This window comes from Phytophthora cinnamomi (assembly GCF_018691715.1).
Source record: "Phytophthora cinnamomi strain GKB4 chromosome Unknown Contig49, whole genome shotgun sequence".
In the NCBI taxonomy this organism is placed as follows: Eukaryota; Oomycota; class Peronosporomycetes; order Peronosporales; family Peronosporaceae; genus Phytophthora; species Phytophthora cinnamomi.
Genome location: NW_027150982.1, coordinates 688,007 through 704,599, shown reverse-complemented (window position 1 = coordinate 704,599; position 16,593 = coordinate 688,007). Strand labels below are relative to the sequence as shown.

Here is a 16,593-nt window from a genome sequence, read left to right as displayed (position 1 = left end):
TTCCAGCCTCGCAAAGCTCCCATGCGACCCTGACAAGTTTGAGTCGTTCAGCGTCATGGTATCCTAGCCTTCCAACGCGTGGCGAGTCCATTCGTTCAACGGCTTTTCCTGGCGTAGTCGCGTTGCAATAGTTTCTCAGCCCACGCATCCTCAACTTTTTTAAACGATCGAAAGCAAGCTCCTCCAGACTGGAGTCCAGTGGCTTGTGGTGCCGCGACAAAGAAGCCATTGTGCACGGCAGGAAGCGGGTCGGAAACTGCAGCCGAGGCACGCGATCCGATCCACACAAACGATGAACCGGCTTCCGTGATTCGGGTTGTCAGCATCTGAGATGCGCGAACGGATCGAGACTTCACAATCCTTCAATTGCACGAGCAATGCCTCCGTCAAACAGCATAACCGCCCTCATTCCTGAGCGCCACATCGGACGCGTGCCATACAAAGCACTGCGACTGAGCTTTTGCTGATGCACTCCACAACGGAATATTCGAGCGTCATCGCGAAAAAATCAAGCCGCTGCGCTGAGCGTGAGTGCCTCGGCTTCGCAAGCTGCTTCATGGGGTCCATTCGTCCTGCCGTCAGCACTTCCAGACTTGCTTGCCAGCGTTACACTTGCCCCCGTGTTGGTTCGTGTCGTTCAGTCGGTCCGCCGCCTTATCAAGAGTTGACTTAGACCTGCGCGATCGAACAACACGGCTGCAAGGATCTCGCTGTTGCTCGAGCGCGCTCATCGTTACTCTTCAATCGACACCATGCCGCGCAGGACGTCGCCCTCGGTGCCGCGCACGGCCTCGGTCACCTCGACCACATCAACGTAAGTGCACAGTGTTCGTCAATAGGCATCTATCTGCCTGCAGCAGCTGAAGCAGTTTGTAACGGCCGAACAGTTGGGGATACCCTCGTTCATTTCGATGCTCGTCTCGCGTAGCTCCCCAACACTAACGATCGTCTTTGACTCGAATGCAGATACCGGCCTGGCAAGCTCCAGTTCCCTCTGCCAGATGACTACTTCCCTCCGGTGAGTCTCTCTCTGACGGAGGTGCAGCAGTACGAGGAGCAAGTGGAGAAAATGGTGACCAAGGCGATGGCATCCTGCCTGGACCACGAGGCACGCGTCGCCGGCTTTGGGCTGGAAGACGAGAGGCGCTGGCAGGAAATCGCGCGCGATGAGGACCTGTCGATCGTGCGCCGCAAGCAGGGCTCCAATATCATCACGCGCACCTTTGGAACCGTCACGGGCGACTTTCGTCGGTTTGTGGACTTCTTCTCGTCGGACACGTCCGAGCAGCTATTCGCGTGGAACCAGTTCTTCTTCGGCTGCGCTGTTGATGCCGTCGTGCTGTGCAAGCTGGACTTGGACAAGTCAGAGAAGCAGGCGTCTCTAGGTATCAAGTGGACCTGCATGCAGCCTTCCGTGCTCACGCGTAAGCGTGACGAGTGCTTCCTTGAATACATCATCTTCAAGAAAGACGATCAGGGTCGCGACGCTGCGGTGATCGTGCGCAAGCCCGTAGATATCCCAGAGTGCCCGCCCCTGCCGCACGAGTTGAAGACGAAGCGCGAAAAGGTCACGACCGTCATGGTTGTGCGCGCGTCCGACATGCACCCGAACGCCACGCAGCTTTTCATGGTCACCGAGTGTGAAAACAAGGGCCTCACCGCTTCAACCAAATACTGCAAGAAGCTGCTCAAGGCTCTGAAGGATGTGTCTCTTTCAGCTGACGCCAAGCGTATCTCCACCACTATCAGCACGCCTGGCTTCGTGGAGCAGTCACGGAGGGGAGAGCCACAGGTTTTCGGCGACAACATTAAACCGTGGGTGCCCACGGGCATTCGCAATAGCTGTACCAGTTGCACACGGCCGTTCCGTGCTGGTCACCGACGTCGCCACTGCCAGCTCTGCGGCGACGTCTTCTGCAGCAAGTGCCTTGTTCGACGCGCCGGTATTCGACAGGAGAAGAACGCCATCACTAATTACATCGCAATGGCCAACCAACGAACATTCCGTGTGGCACAGACGTTGTATTGCAAGGTGTGTGTTACCCGTTCCCGTGAGGAGGACGCGGAGGCTCTGCAAGAACAGACCGAGGGAGCTCGTCGATCACTGGCGTCTTCCAAGTCATCATCGGTGCCACACCGCTCGTCGATGGGCTCGTCCACACAACCGCGAAACTCTCGTTGCTCAACTCCGACATCGTCGGCGCAGCGCAGCTCTCTAGCTCAGCAACCCGACGTGGCTCGACGCAACGCCACCTGGATCGAGGAGAACCGCTCATCGTGGTGGTCTGAGAACGATTCCGAAACGGGGAGCTGGAAGTCAGGCTCCGGCCGTTTCAGCAACATCTCGCGCAACTACAGCGGTGCCCCCACCGTGCGCTCGTCGCTCAGCTCGGACTACTCACATGGCAGGAACTCCTTCATGGCGGTGCAGTCGCTCCAAACTCCGCGTGAGGTTGATAATGAACAGGGTGACGACCGCATTGACGAGCGCCGATCCAGCATCTACGAGGTGATCGACACGAAGGATATGTTGTCCGAGTCGGAGCTCCGGCGAAGGAAGCACTCCTCGGTCTCCGCCTCGTCGGACGACATGTCCGACGAGGACTTCTTCAACGAGCTCACCGACTCCGCTCGAGCTCGATACACGTCGACACCCATCGCACCGACCTATCTGCCGCCGCGCTCGACCAGCCGACGCACGCGCAGCACCGACCAGGGCGAGAACACCAGCTCGGCGAGATCGCTGGACCAGTGCATCGCCGAGCAGAATGAGCTCCTGCAGCAGGTGCTCACGGCTAGTCGCGCTTACAACGCGGACCCGCACGCGCGTGCTCAGGCCTCGTCCTTCAACAGCACCAGCAGCATCAGCGAAGACGACGACGACGATAGCCACGACGATGGCGTTTATGAGCTGTAACACACTTAGCCACCGTGCATATGAAGCAAATACCTAGAGGCATTCATCGCGAAAGCAGCGACGCCATATTAAATCACTCGCCCCATCTCAGCCGAGTACACAAATTATATCCATAGACTTTTGATGCAAGTCTTCACCCCGCCAAGGTCGGCATCCATTGATGTCATGTAAATTACATGTACAGACCCAGCAACAGCTGCTTGGTAGAGCTCCGTTGCCTGTGTGGTCCTCGTACTGTGGCATCTAACGCGCAGCACCTTCCGTCAACTCGTGTGGCGCCGTCCATCAACACGTGTGGCCGTATTCATAGCACTTCAAGAATTATAGCGACATCCGAGAGCACACATGGCCACCATGTGGCCCGCCACGAACTGCGTCTTCTCCCGGCCCGGGTAGGCAATACATGTAACATTCGTAATGGTAACCACGCAGCAAACGATGTCACCAAGGTGAAGTGCCCGTTCAAGTACTGTAGTCGCTGGAAGAAACGCTGGAACTCGAGTCAAGAGTGTGGTTCGCCAACTGAAGTTGAGTGCTCTTTTGCCGGGTGGAGCATTTCGATGAGGCATGGGCGTTCGTGGCGAGGTTGATTGCTTCTCGCTGGGCACATCCTCCAGCAGCCGAGGCATCAAACCATCCAGGAACGTGGCAGCCAGCTGTCTTATTCGCATCACCACCTGCGTGCAAGCGCCCAACCACCACCGCTACACGCGAGAGGCTGGGCAGCACACGCGCATTACGTGACTTGCGCGACCGCTGCAATGTCCTCTACAAGCTCGGATCAGGCGTAAGTCTCCCCGCTTCCACTGGATTGGCACCAACGCCAACAAAACACTGACCCGTTGTTGCTGATACCAGGCCCGACACGTTTGCTGCGCGGGCCAGCAAGGTGAACACGTTCCCCGTGCCCGACGACTACTTCCCGGATGTCCCTCTATCGGCGCTTCAGATTCTCGAGCTGGAGGAGAAGATGATGCTGACGGTCAAGAACGCGCTGGCCGAGTACGACATGCACGAGGCCATGGGGCCCAACCCGAGCTACGGCAAAGGCTGGAAGACGCTGGGCTCGGTCGCCGACCTCACCACCGTGCGGCAGACCGGAGACGCAGCCAGGTGCCAATGCCGCATCTTCGGCCGCCTGAACGGCGACTACCGCAACTTCATCAACTTCTTCTACTCGGAAACCTCGAGCCAGCTCTTCGCGTGGAACCAGATCATATACGGTAACGCCGTGGACGCCGCTGTCCTGAAGAACATCCACACGAGCTCGTCGGGCAAGCCCCACCTGTATCTCGGCATTAAGTGGACGTGTCTGCAGCCGTTCGCGCTTGTCAAGAAGCGCGACACCTGCTTCCTCGAGTACATGGCTTTCACGAAAGACCTGCGCGGCCGAGACATCGGGGTGCGCGTGAATATGCCGCTGACGCTGCCCGAGTGCCCACCGCTGCCTGGTAAAATGAAGACCAAGCGGATGCAGATGCTGATCGTGTCCATTGTGCGCCCAACCGACGGGGATCCGCGCTCGACGGAGCTGCTCCTCATGAGCCAGAACGACTTCGCCGGATTCGCGGTGCCGGGCTTCTACTTCAAGAGGCTGATGGCCAAACTGAACGACATGGCCGTGTATGTTGACGCGAAGCTCATCTTGATCCACGGCATGATGAAGCGTAGCTGCTGGGCGGACAAGAAGGCGAGATCAGAGTGCCGCTTATGCTCACGCGAATTCTCCACGATTCGCCGTCGCCAACACTGTCGGCTGTGCGGTGAGGTCTTTTGTCGACAGTGCTTGGTTCACCGCGGAGCTCGACAGGGCGAGGAAGACGGCGACAACACGCAGCGGACTTTTAACGTTGTCAAGACCAAGTTCTGCCGCGTGTGCCTCGCCAAGGTACGGGACTTGGACGTGACGCTACTCGCTCCGGGGAAGCACGACAAGCCGGCCACACTGAGCATGTTCGCGGACTCGGGGGCATCGACGAAGCCTGACGGTGAGCACACTTCTCTTGGGTCGTATAATGGTGAAGACCAGCGCGGCTTACCCCGCTCCTCGTCAGGCTCTGAACTCCTCGAGACGATTCGGTCGTCTGGCGATCGTGATGATGGTTTTGTAGATGACGACGAGCGCAGCGACCTGGATGGAAGCAGCAGGACTGGGCCTTCGATCGGCGTCGACATGTCCAACCTCATGTCGGCCTCCCAAATGATGCGCCGCATCAATGCAGGAGCTTTCCCCGATGACAACTCCGCTCACTACCAGCCCACCGCCCCCGGCACAACCAACTCGAGGCGTACCATTAGCCAGTGCATCGCCGAGCAGGAAGAGCTCTTGAAGAGATTGATGCTCGCTGCTCAAGATAGGGCCCAGCTCTGAGGCAGGGGATGCAGTGAGTGATTCCTCGCCAAGGATTTCCTGCTGCAGTCCGGTTTTGCTGGGCAACGACTCAAGCTCGAGCACTGAGCACTGTTGTGACAACATTGTTGTCACCATGGTGCGTGGATGCACCTGAATGGGATAGTCGATTGCGTGCCACCACCCATGGCGCTTTATGAACGACCAAGAGGGCTTGTTTTTATGGAAGTGACCTCGTTCGTCGTAATACGAGTAACTATGATATTGTTGCAAGCGTTCGCGTTTGGTGGAGATAGAGATGTCGCCGAAGCGCTCAGCAGTTGCCGTTTGAGTGTCGCTGAAAGCTCCGTCAAAGCCTGTTTTCGTTCCTTTTGCAACCACTGCGTCCTGGCAATGACGAGCACGATCCTAGAGAGAGTGGGTATTATAGTTTCGCATCCCTGGGGCGGGGCGGAACTCGCGATCGTCGGATCAAGGCTTTCAGATCGCAGGAGCGATCGAGTTGAAGGAAGTGCGCCGAAGGTGGCTTCACGTTACCCGCTTGGAGTTTTGCTCGAACGGAAAATCATAACTTAGCCAACTCAAGATGGGTTGCTGGTGGAATCTCTTTTCGTAATGAACTAAGACCACTGAAATATTGATTCTGAAACATGGCAATATACTAACACTACGTAATGCGGTGTACGTGAATACGCTGCACTCCCAGGTACAGGTAGTCATCGTCGGTTGTTTTGGTTCGCTTTATGGCTCGAACGATTTCTGGGTGCGGGCGCTGGGCGGGTAATATCCAGAAGACGTGTTTGCCGCCATGACTAGACGCTTCAAAAGTACTTCTTGCTCTTGCAGACACTGGTCGATTGACCGACTCGAGCCAAACAGCACCTGGTCTGCTAGGGATTTTTGATCCATCGGCGATTCACCAAGCGGGGATGACACGATCTGTCGTGTAGTGGAAACAATCTGGTACGGCTCGTCGATCACTTCAATAACGTCATCGTCGTCGTCGTCTTCATCCATGGGTGGTAATTTGCCGCTCCGGTTGCTTGAAAACCCATCAACGGCTGCATCCTGGTCTGCGTTCGATGGCGAGTTCACGAGGCGGACGGTCTTGAAGTCCAAAGCTGCGAGGGATTCACGCATCGTCCGTATTTCTGCTTCTTCGGCTTCTTGTACGACGCGTTCCGCACCAGCCATAGTTCGGAGGTGGCGCAGATCAATCATCATCGAGGCAGCAGCAGGTTCAGTGACTTCCTCAATCTCAATCTCCTCTTCATCTTGCGAGGACGACACGCTCGTTTTCGTCTCAGAGTACACCTCCGAGCCGACGCTGCTCGAAAACTTTTCTTTCTTCGTTTCCTCGGAGTCCGCGACAACAATGTCTTGCGAAGGGATGGAGATAGCAGAGTTTGCTTCAACAGGCGATAGTGAGACAACCGACGAGCCGCCAGTCATGGTGAAGTTGGTGTCATTACCCCGGCTTCGGCGTTGAGACCTGTCGGGGAACCAGCTCGTCGACTCGGCGTCTGAAGCGCCCTCGTCCTGGCTGTCCATCCCGGCTATACTGCTGACCTCGCTGCCGCGTATCTTGCCCATGCAGGCCTTGCAGAACGTGGTCTTCACCACCTGGAACGTCCGCGGCGTTGAGGTCGCGTTGTCATCCAGCATCGGAGCGTCGCGAACTGTCATGCAGCGACGACAGGCAACCTCACCACAAAGGCGACAGTGCTGGCGGCGCCGCGTAGTGGAAAACTTGCGGTCGCACACAGCGCAGTTCGTGCGCGCCTTCTTGGGCGCCCAACTGCTGCGGTCCAGGATGCCGTAGGTCGTGATCTTCTTCGAGTCGGCGTACAGCGCCATGGAGCTCAGCGTGGTCATGAGCTTCTTGAACGTCGCGACCGACGAGGACGTCGAGCCCTTGAGCATGTCGATCTCGTTGGTCATGAAGATCTGGGTGGTGTCCGCGCTGTCGGTCGTGGGGCGCACGATGGTGACGGTGTGCGCGTGAACTCGCCTGGTCTTGAGCTTCTCCGGCATTGGTGGACACTCCTCGAGCTGCAGCGGCAGCGCGATGCGCACGCCGACGTCTCGGTCCTGCAGGTCCTTGGTGAAGACGAGGTACTCGAGGAAGCACATATCGCGCTTGCGCGCGAGCTTGGACGGGTCCAGACAGAGCCACTTCATGCCGAGATACAGATGTGCCTTGCTCGATTCTTTCGTGTGGATGTTGCACAGCACGGCGGCATCCACGGCGTAGCCGAACATGAACTGGTTGACGGCGAAGAGCTCCTGCGCCGTAGTCGAGTAGTAGAAGTCGAGGAAGTTGCGGTAGTCACCGTCGACACGCCCGAAAATGCGCGAGGACTCGACGGCCCGGGACGGGTCCACCTCGCGGATGGCGGTGAGGTGCTCGACGCTGCCCACCGCGCTCCAGCGGGAGCCGTAGTCCGGGCGCGCGCCCATGGCCTCGTGCAGGTTGTACTCGGCCAGCGCGTTCTTCGTGATGATCTCCACGCGCTGCTCGTAGACCTCGATCTCCGCCGGCGTGAGCTTCACGGGCGCGAAGTAGCCGTCGGGCAGCGGGAACTTGACGTTGCTCGAGTTCATCGTTCCTCCTGTTGGCCGCGCTGGGACTCGGGCGAGACGTACGCACGCTCCTGTGGCCCAGAGCGGTCCTTTTGCAGTGTGTCGGCGCGCACGCGCATATCGCAGCCCACGCTCTCGATGCTCTCGATGCTGTGCGCGGTTGTGGCTGGCCCGTCCACCGTGTGCAATGCCGCAATGCTGCAATTTGCTGTCGGCGTCGCTGCAACTCGCATCGCCCTCGCACGCGCCTTTCGCCGCGCTGGGCGCTTTATGCAGGCGTCGAGCGGACAGACATCCGGTTTCCGTGGCGCGCCTAAGAGCAGGGCGGACGGACGTCGGCCAAGCCCGGTGATCGACGCCCATGAGGCAGCTTGGCCGTCTTGAGGCTGGCAGGACTTCCGTCCAGACGTGTGGCCGATGTCGGTGGCTGCACGGATGGGCAATCAACCGGCGCCGTCACTCACGCGCTGCCGTGCTCGGAGCACGGTGTGGTCTTGTCATGGCCCTGCTACAGTGTATGTAAGGTTTCCTGGCCAAAAGCACCACGGAGGTCCGACGCTAGGTATCGATAGGTATGCATTCTTTCGGGGCGATCACGCCCAGATGCCCGTGTCAATACCCTGGGCGTGAGTGCCCCGCGTTTCAAATAGCTGCCTTACGACATCCGGAATGGGAGTTGTGGCCGCAGAGCGCATTGACAACAGCTACACGCGCGAGCCCAATTTTTTCATGCCCCCCGCGGTGCTCCGTCTTGCTCGAAGCAAGACGGGGCCAAGGCAGACGCGCCTCGAGGCTTGAACCCGGCTCATGACATGCTAAGGTGGCTTCCTGTCACTCATTGCCGGCTTGCCGTGTTGATGCAGGGTGAGGCACTCAAGAAGTGATCGGTCGGTCTGGATCTGAACGCGGCAGTTGCTGACAAGCCTGGGATCGGGACGCAAGGAATGCGTTCCTGAGCGGACGCCACCAGGAAGGACCACAAGGCTCCGTATCACAACGCACGATTGCGATGGTGATGGCGAAGCTCGTCCTACCTGGCGTGTCGTGGCCATCTAAAAGTCCGCGCGTAAACCGCATCTAGACTTGCTGCAACGCTCGACTCACCTTGATACATGTATGATTGAAGTGCCATGCTGCCCACGAGCAAGTGTCGGTCCCTCCTCTTCATCGTGTTCTCATCGTTTTGTGTTCCGCTCATCTTTTACGGAGCTCCAGCCACGGCCACAAACTCCAGCACAAAACACGGTCCACCAGACTGTGTATCGCCAAATGCTTAGTAATTCGTGCACCGCACCAAGGCGAGACCTTGATGGCGCTCGCCGCCACACCACAAGAGCATGGGTGCCTCTCTCTTCTCTATGCGAGTGCCGAGGCCGCGAAAAAATCGAGCGCAGCGCTTATCTATCGTGCCAGCGCGACGCAAACGTGATGACTGACAACACTGGCAAGTTGCCAAGCAACATCCCGAGCCGGCAGCAACCAGGAACCAGGGACGTGAAATACAATACTGTAAATACTGTCATGCAAAAGTCCTCACCCCGCCACGGATATCTGTCCCCCAGCTTGGCGGTCTACGGAAGCCAACGGCTTCGGAAGCGCGGCCCGATCTGTAGGAAGTCTGACCGCACGCCATTGCCTTCGTGCACGCAGGCCTACCGGGACCTGGATCCTGCCTCGCGTTGGTGGTCTCGGTCGCTCCGGCTAAGTCACGACAGGCATGCTATCACGTCGCTTCTGAAACACATCGCGGCGTAGTGTCCCCAGCTGGCCGGCACACAACCGTCTCTCGGATCGAGAGTCTCGGTGCAGGTGTACATGTACCTCTCGGAGTGGCTGCATCTCGCACAGTTTCGTATTTTCCACCAACATGGTGCTGCCCTCGAGACGCCGCACCATATCTCGGTACGCTGCAGCTGCTGACTCAGCGGTCATGGGCTCTGATAACTTACTAACGCTGCTGGCTAATGCTATCTCGCTCCGACAGGAACGACGCCAAGACATTTCCGCTGCCCGATGGCTTCTTCCCAGAGGTGAAGCTCACGGACGAACAGGTCCGCAGCTACGAGCAGCAGGTCCAGAAAATTGTCCACAATGCGCTGGCGGAGTACGACCGACACGAGGCCAAGGGGGCCTACCCGATCTACTCCGAACCGTGGGTGTCCGTAGGAAGAGAAGGCCCGCTCACCGCCATTCGACAGGAGATACCCGAAGGCCTTTCCAAGAGCCAATTCCGCCTCTGTGGCCGCATTCACGGCAACTACCGAAATTTCATGGACTTCCATTACGCCGAAACCTCGCGGGAGCTCTTCGAGTGGAACCAGTTCATGTACGGCTACGTGGTCGACGCGGTGGTACTCAAGAACATCCACACGAGGAGCTCCGGAAAAGCGCACGAGTACTTGGGGATCAAGTGGACGTGTCTGCAGCCGTCGTCCTTTGGCCGCAAGCGAGATAACTGCTTCCTCGAGTACCTGGCCTACACGAAGGACGAGCTGGGCCGCGACGTGGGCGTTCGCGTGACGTTCCCCGTGCAGATCAAAGAATGCCCCGATCTGTACAGCAGTTTGAGGGTGAAGCGGGTCAAGACGCACACCGTCACCATCGTCCGTCCTGCCGCGTCGTCTTCGGACGCAACCCAGCTCTTCATCATGAGCAAGAACGACTTCGCGGGGTCGTCGGTGAGCGCGCGGAATTTCCGCAAGTTCATGCGCATCTGCAACAACCTCCCGTACCAGGTCGACTCCAAGTACATTTTGAGGCAGGGCTTGATGTGCAAGACGAACTGGATGCCCGACGACTTGCGCCAGGCGTGTACTAGCTGCCAGCTCCCGTTCAACGCGGCGACACGCCGTCGGTCGCATTGTCGGCTTTGCGGGGACATCTTCTGCCACCACTGCGTGATTTCTCGCAATGTCCCCCGCAACCACAGAGCCGACTCTACGTCGCGCGTCTTCAAGGTTGCGAAGACAAATTTCTGCAAAGCGTGTGTGTCATCAGTTCGCCGCTCGTCGATGCCGGGGTTTGCTCGGGCGTCGTCAGCCACACACGCCAGTAGCGTTGAAAAGCTGAGCTCTGAAAACACCGGCTGCACGCTGCGAAAAGCTCACAGCAACACGGCCAATCCACGCTGGTGGGATGACATTTCATGGTCCGAGTCTGACTGGTCGGAGACGGACTCTGATGACAAGGCCTCACTCAACGCCTCGGGTATCTCAATGGGGTCTTTGCTTGCAAGTTCGCTGTCCTCATCGCAATCTTCGTGGAAGTCTCGCGCCGAGAACACCTTGGACAAGGATGAGTTGCCCTTTGTGAGTACGTTAGATGTTATCGACGACGATGTGGCGGTGCTGGGCGAAAATTCCCAGCAGCCCAAGTCTAGGTTGCGGAAGACGCTATCTATGTCCGGCCAGTATTCGATGAGCCGAAGACACTCGGGTCGGAAGCAGCAGGCAGACCCGCTGGATATCGCCGAAGTCATCGACACAACGGACATGATGCCAATGTCAGAATATCGACGCCAATCCCGGGCAACCACCGGGGCTGCGCTACCCCCGCGGAAGTACAGCAAACACCGCAGCGATCAGGAGTCGTTGTTGAGCTCGAGTGACCCTCGGGAGGAGCCTACCAACCGGTTCCAATCCTCTCGCTCGATCAGTCAATGCCTGGCGGAGCAGGAGGAGCTTTTGCGTTGTATGCTCAGCGTCAGCCGAGTGCACTCGAACTCCAACGTTCGGTCCAAGGGAAGACCCACAGGAGAGCGGATGAACTTCGCGGCGACGATGCCCGTGCCGCGCCCCGCAGTTCGACTTTATGATCTTTAAACCATACAGACAACGCTGGCATCATGAATGCCATCCCCTATTATAATAAAAAGGCAAGGAATCCTGCTTCGATCGGCAGATAATTATTCATGCGTACTACACGCACGTGCAGCGCAAGAGCCAGGTGCGCCGCCGACTCGGAGCCGTGGCCGCCGTCATGGAGGCTTCGATGGTGACGCGCGCGAGGCAGAGCGCCCTCCAGCGGGAGCAGATTCAGCTCACGCACCGAGGACGCGCTGCTCATGACGCGCGTCCGTCAGTACAAAAGGCGATCAAGGTCGGTTGCTAAAAAAACTAAGGACGAGTGCCGGTACATGCACAACAAGTGCGTCGGCACTGGCGCAAGACTGACAGGTGTGACTCGAACCTGCTTCAGAAGCTGTTCGTCACACGACCGAAGCTGTGCTGGAGACGTCCAGGCTTCAGCCCAAGTGCGAGGTGGCGGGCGAGACCATCGTGCTGTGCTCTGAGATGTACTCGAGTCGCACATGTGGTCACTGCTGCCGCCTCCACCTGACACTGAGCATCGAGGACATCTTCGTATGCCCCCCCCCCCCCCCCCCCCTGCGGATTCCAAGCCGGCCGAGACGAGAACGCAGCGTTCAACATTCTGCAGTTTGTGTGCGCGGGCTCGCAATCAGTATACGCGGTGAATGGTGTAGCGCAGTAGCAGCAGTAAGACTACTGTAGTACTCGGGCTACAGTGAGCAATTGGCCCCGTGGACGAGGGGGGGGGGGGGGAGGAACCACCAGCACACCGCTTACCTGGCTGGGGCTACGCCAGTAGTTCTCGAGTCACAAGCCAACCAGGAGCACCAACGAAGAGGTCTCCTCATCTCGTACCGAGAACGGCCTTTCAGAAGACGTCACTCCGGAGTGGCTTCGCTGTAAAACGCCATCGCGTCCGTCGTGTGCGTTGAGACCTAGCCAACTGGCCTCGCGAGCCTATCACTGGCGGTACCCTCGGAAAAACGCCTACAGTTTCCGCACAGACTGTGCGGCCTGCTGGCCATTCGTTCATGTGCGACGCGGCAGCTCGCCAGACGGATTGCCGCCATACTGCCATCGACCAGGCCAGCCGGCGGCGTGAGCCTAGCTTGACCGACTTGGACCCCACGAAAGCGTTCCGAGGGTTTGAATCTGCAGCGTTGAAGGCGACGACTTCAACGTGCGCATGCAGTGCGTGTCCCTCCCGAGTAGCGGAAGGTTCACTCCCGAGGGAAAGCCTCGGGCGGAGGTGGCTGGCAGGCACCTTGCGTCTTGCCCGGCGCTCGTTGCCCGTCCGGAGCCGAGGGTTTTGCATGGTGCGTCGCTATGGCGCGGCAGTGCGTGTCTGTGTCTGTAGTTGAAATGCGGGTGTCTGTTCTTGAAATGGGCACTTTCCGGGGCTCGAAAATGGGACGTCGATTCCATGAAAAAATCGTGGATCCGTCGATTGCCGTAAACCGGCCTGGCTGCTGTCAAACGCCAAAAAAACTTCGCATAATGCTCTGCCTCTCTGACACAGCTTGCTCTGCCTCTTCCAAACGCGATCGACACTGCTGAATCAACAGTCAAGCATCCCACCCGGCGAATGATCTCAACCCGTGCCGGCAACTCAGCCGGCCAGCTTGCTTGTCACATTTTAAATGTCAACATCTTCGCGGCGAGGGCGCCCAAAACTGGAGCTCGAGTCTAGCTACACTGCAGTGTCCACCAGCTCGCATCGCTCTTCGGTCCGCCCCCGGGTTTGAAACGCAGGGTCCGTCGCCAAGTCGAAGCGGTCCTCCCTTCGAACACGTGCCCATTTTCTGGGCCTCTTCTGAACCAAACTGGGTCTTCCGCCAAAGACACGAAGACGACTTCCGTCGATCCAGTCGCGTTTCCACCCTCAATCGCCGCGGCTTCCCTCGCGCCCAGAGCGGAGCGAAGCACTGTAGAGCATCAGAGGACCGAGGAGCCATGGCCGAGCCGTCCACGCCGTCGCGCCGCCACCGCATTAGCGGATTTCTGAGCAGCCACCGCCGGCGCCGCGACAAGTCCTCGTCCTCGTCCTCGCACGTGGCCGACGCCGCCCGCAGCAGCGCCAGCGCCAGCATCACCAGCAGCGTCACGTCCGAGCCGCCCCTGTCCCCCTCGGCCTCGGCCTCCCCCTGCTCCGTCGCCATGGAGGGCCCGCTCAAGAAGCGCCTGGCCAAGATGCCCGTGATGCACGACCGCTACTGCGTGGCCACGTGGGAGCTGGACGCCGCCGACCGCAAGTGCGTCACGCTGCGCAGCTACAAGAGCCGCCGCGCCTACGACGCGCACCCGGAGAAGCCGTCCAGCGTGCACCAGCTCAAGTGCATCAGCGACTGGGACGGCAAGACGGGCTTCCACCGCTACCAGCACGCCTTCACCATGGAGACGCCCGACCGCAAGCTCTTCCAGTGCGTGGCGCCCTCGGCCGCCGACAAGGACAAGTGGCTGGAGCTCATGGCCGTGCAGTCGGCCTTCCAGAGCGGCCGCGACATGCGGCTCGGCAGCGCCGGCAGCCTCGTGCCGCTGCGCCGCACGCAGAGCATCGAGTCGGCCGTCGAGGACGCCGCCGGCAAGCCGCGCGGCGAGAGCGACGTCCACGCGGACCACTCGACGGACTCGGAGGACCAGGGCCGCTTCCCCGGCCACGACGGCCTCTTCCGCACCGAGTCGGGCGCGTCCTCCAACTCGCTGGAGCTGCCCAGCGGCGACAAGAGCGAGCCCGCCGACTGGGGGCTCTACGGAGAGGCCGGCGACGCGCCCACGTCCAAGTACGAGGTGCGCGACCACGCCAAGCCCGTGCTGCTCGACAAGGAGCTGCTGGACGCACGCGGAGAGGCCAAGACGCTCGCCACGGACTCGTACTTGTTCGAGGAAGGACGTGCCAGCAGGTTCGGCGCCGTGGTGGTCAAGGGCGCGCCTGGCAGCGACGAAGACGAGGACGCCGAGTTCGTGGACGAGCAGTTCGCGGCCCGAGAGGCCCGCAAGGAGAACGAGAAGAACATGAAGCGCCGCGCGCAGAAGCTCGAGTCCAACCGCGACCTGTACGCCGAGATGGCCGCCGCGAGGCTCGCGACCATGCGCAAGGACGCGCGCCACCCGAAGAAGAGTCGCAGCCACAGCCACAGCCGTCCGTCCGCTGGCAGTGATGAGAGCGACGAGGAAGAGCACGAGGAAGACCAGTCGATGATGGTGGAAGGCGACGTCAACGTCGAGGACGTCGCGGAGCTGGAGGAGATGAACCAGCGCCGCAGCAGCCGCAGCCGACGCAGCTCCAAAAGTCATAAGAAGAGCTTCGTGAGCAGCAGCGAGAACACCAACAGCATGAACGATGGCGGATACGCCAGTGGCGAGGAGGAAGAGGAGGAAGAGGAGGAGGAGGCCCCCGTGCCTGTTGAGGTTGCAGCCGATGTCGCTGAAGTGGAGAGTGCAGAGGCCGAAGAGCTGCGCTTGCTGAAGAAGAAGTACCGCGCCGAGCGTCGTGCCAAGAAGCGCTTGATAAAGGAGAAGGAGGAGGAGGAGCGTACCGCCGTCGAAGCGGCTGAGCTCGCTCGGGCCCACCGCGAGGAACAGCGTGCTCGTGAGGAAGCCAAGGCACGCGAGGAGCAGGAGAAGCGCGACAAGAAGGAGCGCCGTGAGATGAAGGAGAAGCTGAAACGTGAAAAGGCCAAGCAGCGCCAGGCGGAGGCCGAGCTGCGAAAGCTGGTGGAGCTGAAACAAGCCGAGGAGGAGCGTCGGGAGCGTGAACGCAAGGAGAAAAAGGAAAAGAAGGAGAAGAAGAAATCCAAGAAGAAAGAAAAGTACTCGTCGCCTGCCGAACGCATCCATAAGAAGGAGGAGCGTGACGCCGAACGTGCTGCCGAGCACGCCGCATCAGCAGCAGCAGCAGCTGCTGCAGAGGCTGAAGCTGAGACTGAAGTCTCGAACGCGTTGGTCGTTGTGGAGGCGCCGGTGGCACCGGAGCCAGCCCAGCAGCCTGTTGCAGCACCGGAGCCAGCGCAGCAGCCTGTTGCAGCCCCGGAGCCCGCACCGACGCCGGCGCCCAAGTCGACCCCTTCGCCTGTCCAGGCTGAAGCTATCCCAGCGGTCGAGCAATTCGCGGTCCCTGCCGCCCCGGTTGTGGGCCCTGCCGTTGCCGTCGCTGCTGCTGTTGCCCCTGCATCAGCCCCTAACAGCCAGGGCACAGCAGCCCAACCGCTCGTCATGCCGATGTACCAGGTCGTCCCGCCCCCATTCGTGCCGTCCTACCCCGCAGGCCCGCAAAGTATGCCTGCCTACGGTCTGGCGGCCACGTTTGGCGCTTACCCTCCGTTTTACCCGGCACCATACAGCTACGGCGCACCCGTGGGACCACAGCCAACGTACATGCGCCCGAACATGGGTTTCGTGGCTGGCCTGAGTGTTCGCAGGACCGCTGGGCCTGAGCCGGCACCATCGAGCCAGGAAGAGCCCATGATCGGCCCGCAACTGCCGTCTCCGCAAGAGCGCGCTGCCGTCTCCTCGTCAGGCACAAGTGCGCCTCCTTCCCCGCCTCCCCCGCCCCCCTCGATGGGCGCAAAGCTGACAAACCTGCCGGACCTGCCGGACGTGGTCGAGTTTTAGGAAGTGTTGTTGCTCTCGCAAGAGCATGGTTTAACTTAATTTCGCAAACGTTTTGCCTCAGTGAACTGTGGTCTCGTGTTCTCTCCAGGTGCGGCTGGGCCTGGAGGCGAACGCAGCAAGGTGAGCTCTGCTCGTCCGAGTTAAGATTGTTTTAGTCGCTTGATTAACCAAGGTACTCGATTTCCAGGCTCGGTGCGAGTGAGTATGGCGCGGGGGTCGTTTCGTGACGAAGCATGGGAATTCGTTCCCCTATAAATACTGCTGTGCCGAATAGCACGCTGCTGCCGCTGATGGCAGAGCGGAGTAACGAGCGTCGGACGCGG

At 59.6% G+C, this 16,593-nt stretch overlaps 5 protein-coding genes across 6 annotated transcripts; 4 read left to right on the top strand and 1 right to left on the bottom strand.

The window, feature by feature from the left end:
• Positions 1–752: 752 nt before the first annotated feature.
• On the top strand, positions 753–2,917 carry IUM83_08228 (FYVE finger containing protein; the record flags this gene model as incomplete). The annotated part of the gene is made up of 2 exons (XM_067932589.1): positions 753–814; positions 967–2,917. The coding sequence occupies 2 exons, from the start codon at positions 753–755 to the stop codon at positions 2,915–2,917; spliced, it is 2,013 nt and encodes a 670-aa protein (XP_067789980.1).
• A 761-nt stretch (positions 2,918–3,678) lies between these two features.
• IUM83_08227 (1-phosphatidylinositol 3-phosphate 5-kinase FAB1) lies at positions 3,679–5,288 on the top strand (the record flags this gene model as incomplete). 2 transcript variants are annotated; one of them, XM_067932588.1, is made up of 3 exons in its annotated part: positions 3,679–3,704; positions 3,776–4,905; positions 5,029–5,288. In XM_067932588.1, 3 exons carry the CDS (start codon positions 3,679–3,681, stop codon positions 5,286–5,288), a joined length of 1,416 nt encoding a protein of 471 aa, XP_067789976.1. The 2 variants fall into 2 exon arrangements, with proteins under 2 accessions (XP_067789976.1, XP_067789977.1); XM_067932587.1 differs by having other exon boundaries at positions 4,972–5,288.
• Positions 5,289–6,008: 720 nt separating this feature from the next.
• Positions 6,009–7,871, bottom strand: IUM83_08226 (1-phosphatidylinositol 3-phosphate 5-kinase FAB1; the record flags this gene model as incomplete). Its single annotated transcript, XM_067932586.1, has 1 exon — positions 6,009–7,871. One exon carries the CDS (start codon positions 7,869–7,871, stop codon positions 6,009–6,011), a length of 1,863 nt encoding a protein of 620 aa, XP_067789975.1.
• Positions 7,872–9,717: 1,846 nt separating this feature from the next.
• On the top strand, positions 9,718–11,671 carry IUM83_08225 (Lateral signaling target protein 2; the record flags this gene model as incomplete). The annotated part of the gene is made up of 2 exons (XM_067932585.1): positions 9,718–9,752; positions 9,835–11,671. 2 exons carry the CDS (start codon positions 9,718–9,720, stop codon positions 11,669–11,671), a joined length of 1,872 nt encoding a protein of 623 aa, XP_067789979.1.
• A 1,941-nt stretch (positions 11,672–13,612) lies between these two features.
• IUM83_08224 (Pleckstrin homology-like domain) lies at positions 13,613–16,497 on the top strand (the record flags this gene model as incomplete). The annotated part of the gene is made up of 3 exons (XM_067932584.1): positions 13,613–16,258; positions 16,359–16,390; positions 16,458–16,497. 3 exons carry the CDS (start codon positions 13,613–13,615, stop codon positions 16,495–16,497), a joined length of 2,718 nt encoding a protein of 905 aa, XP_067789978.1.
• Between the last annotated feature and the right edge of the window lie 96 nt (positions 16,498–16,593).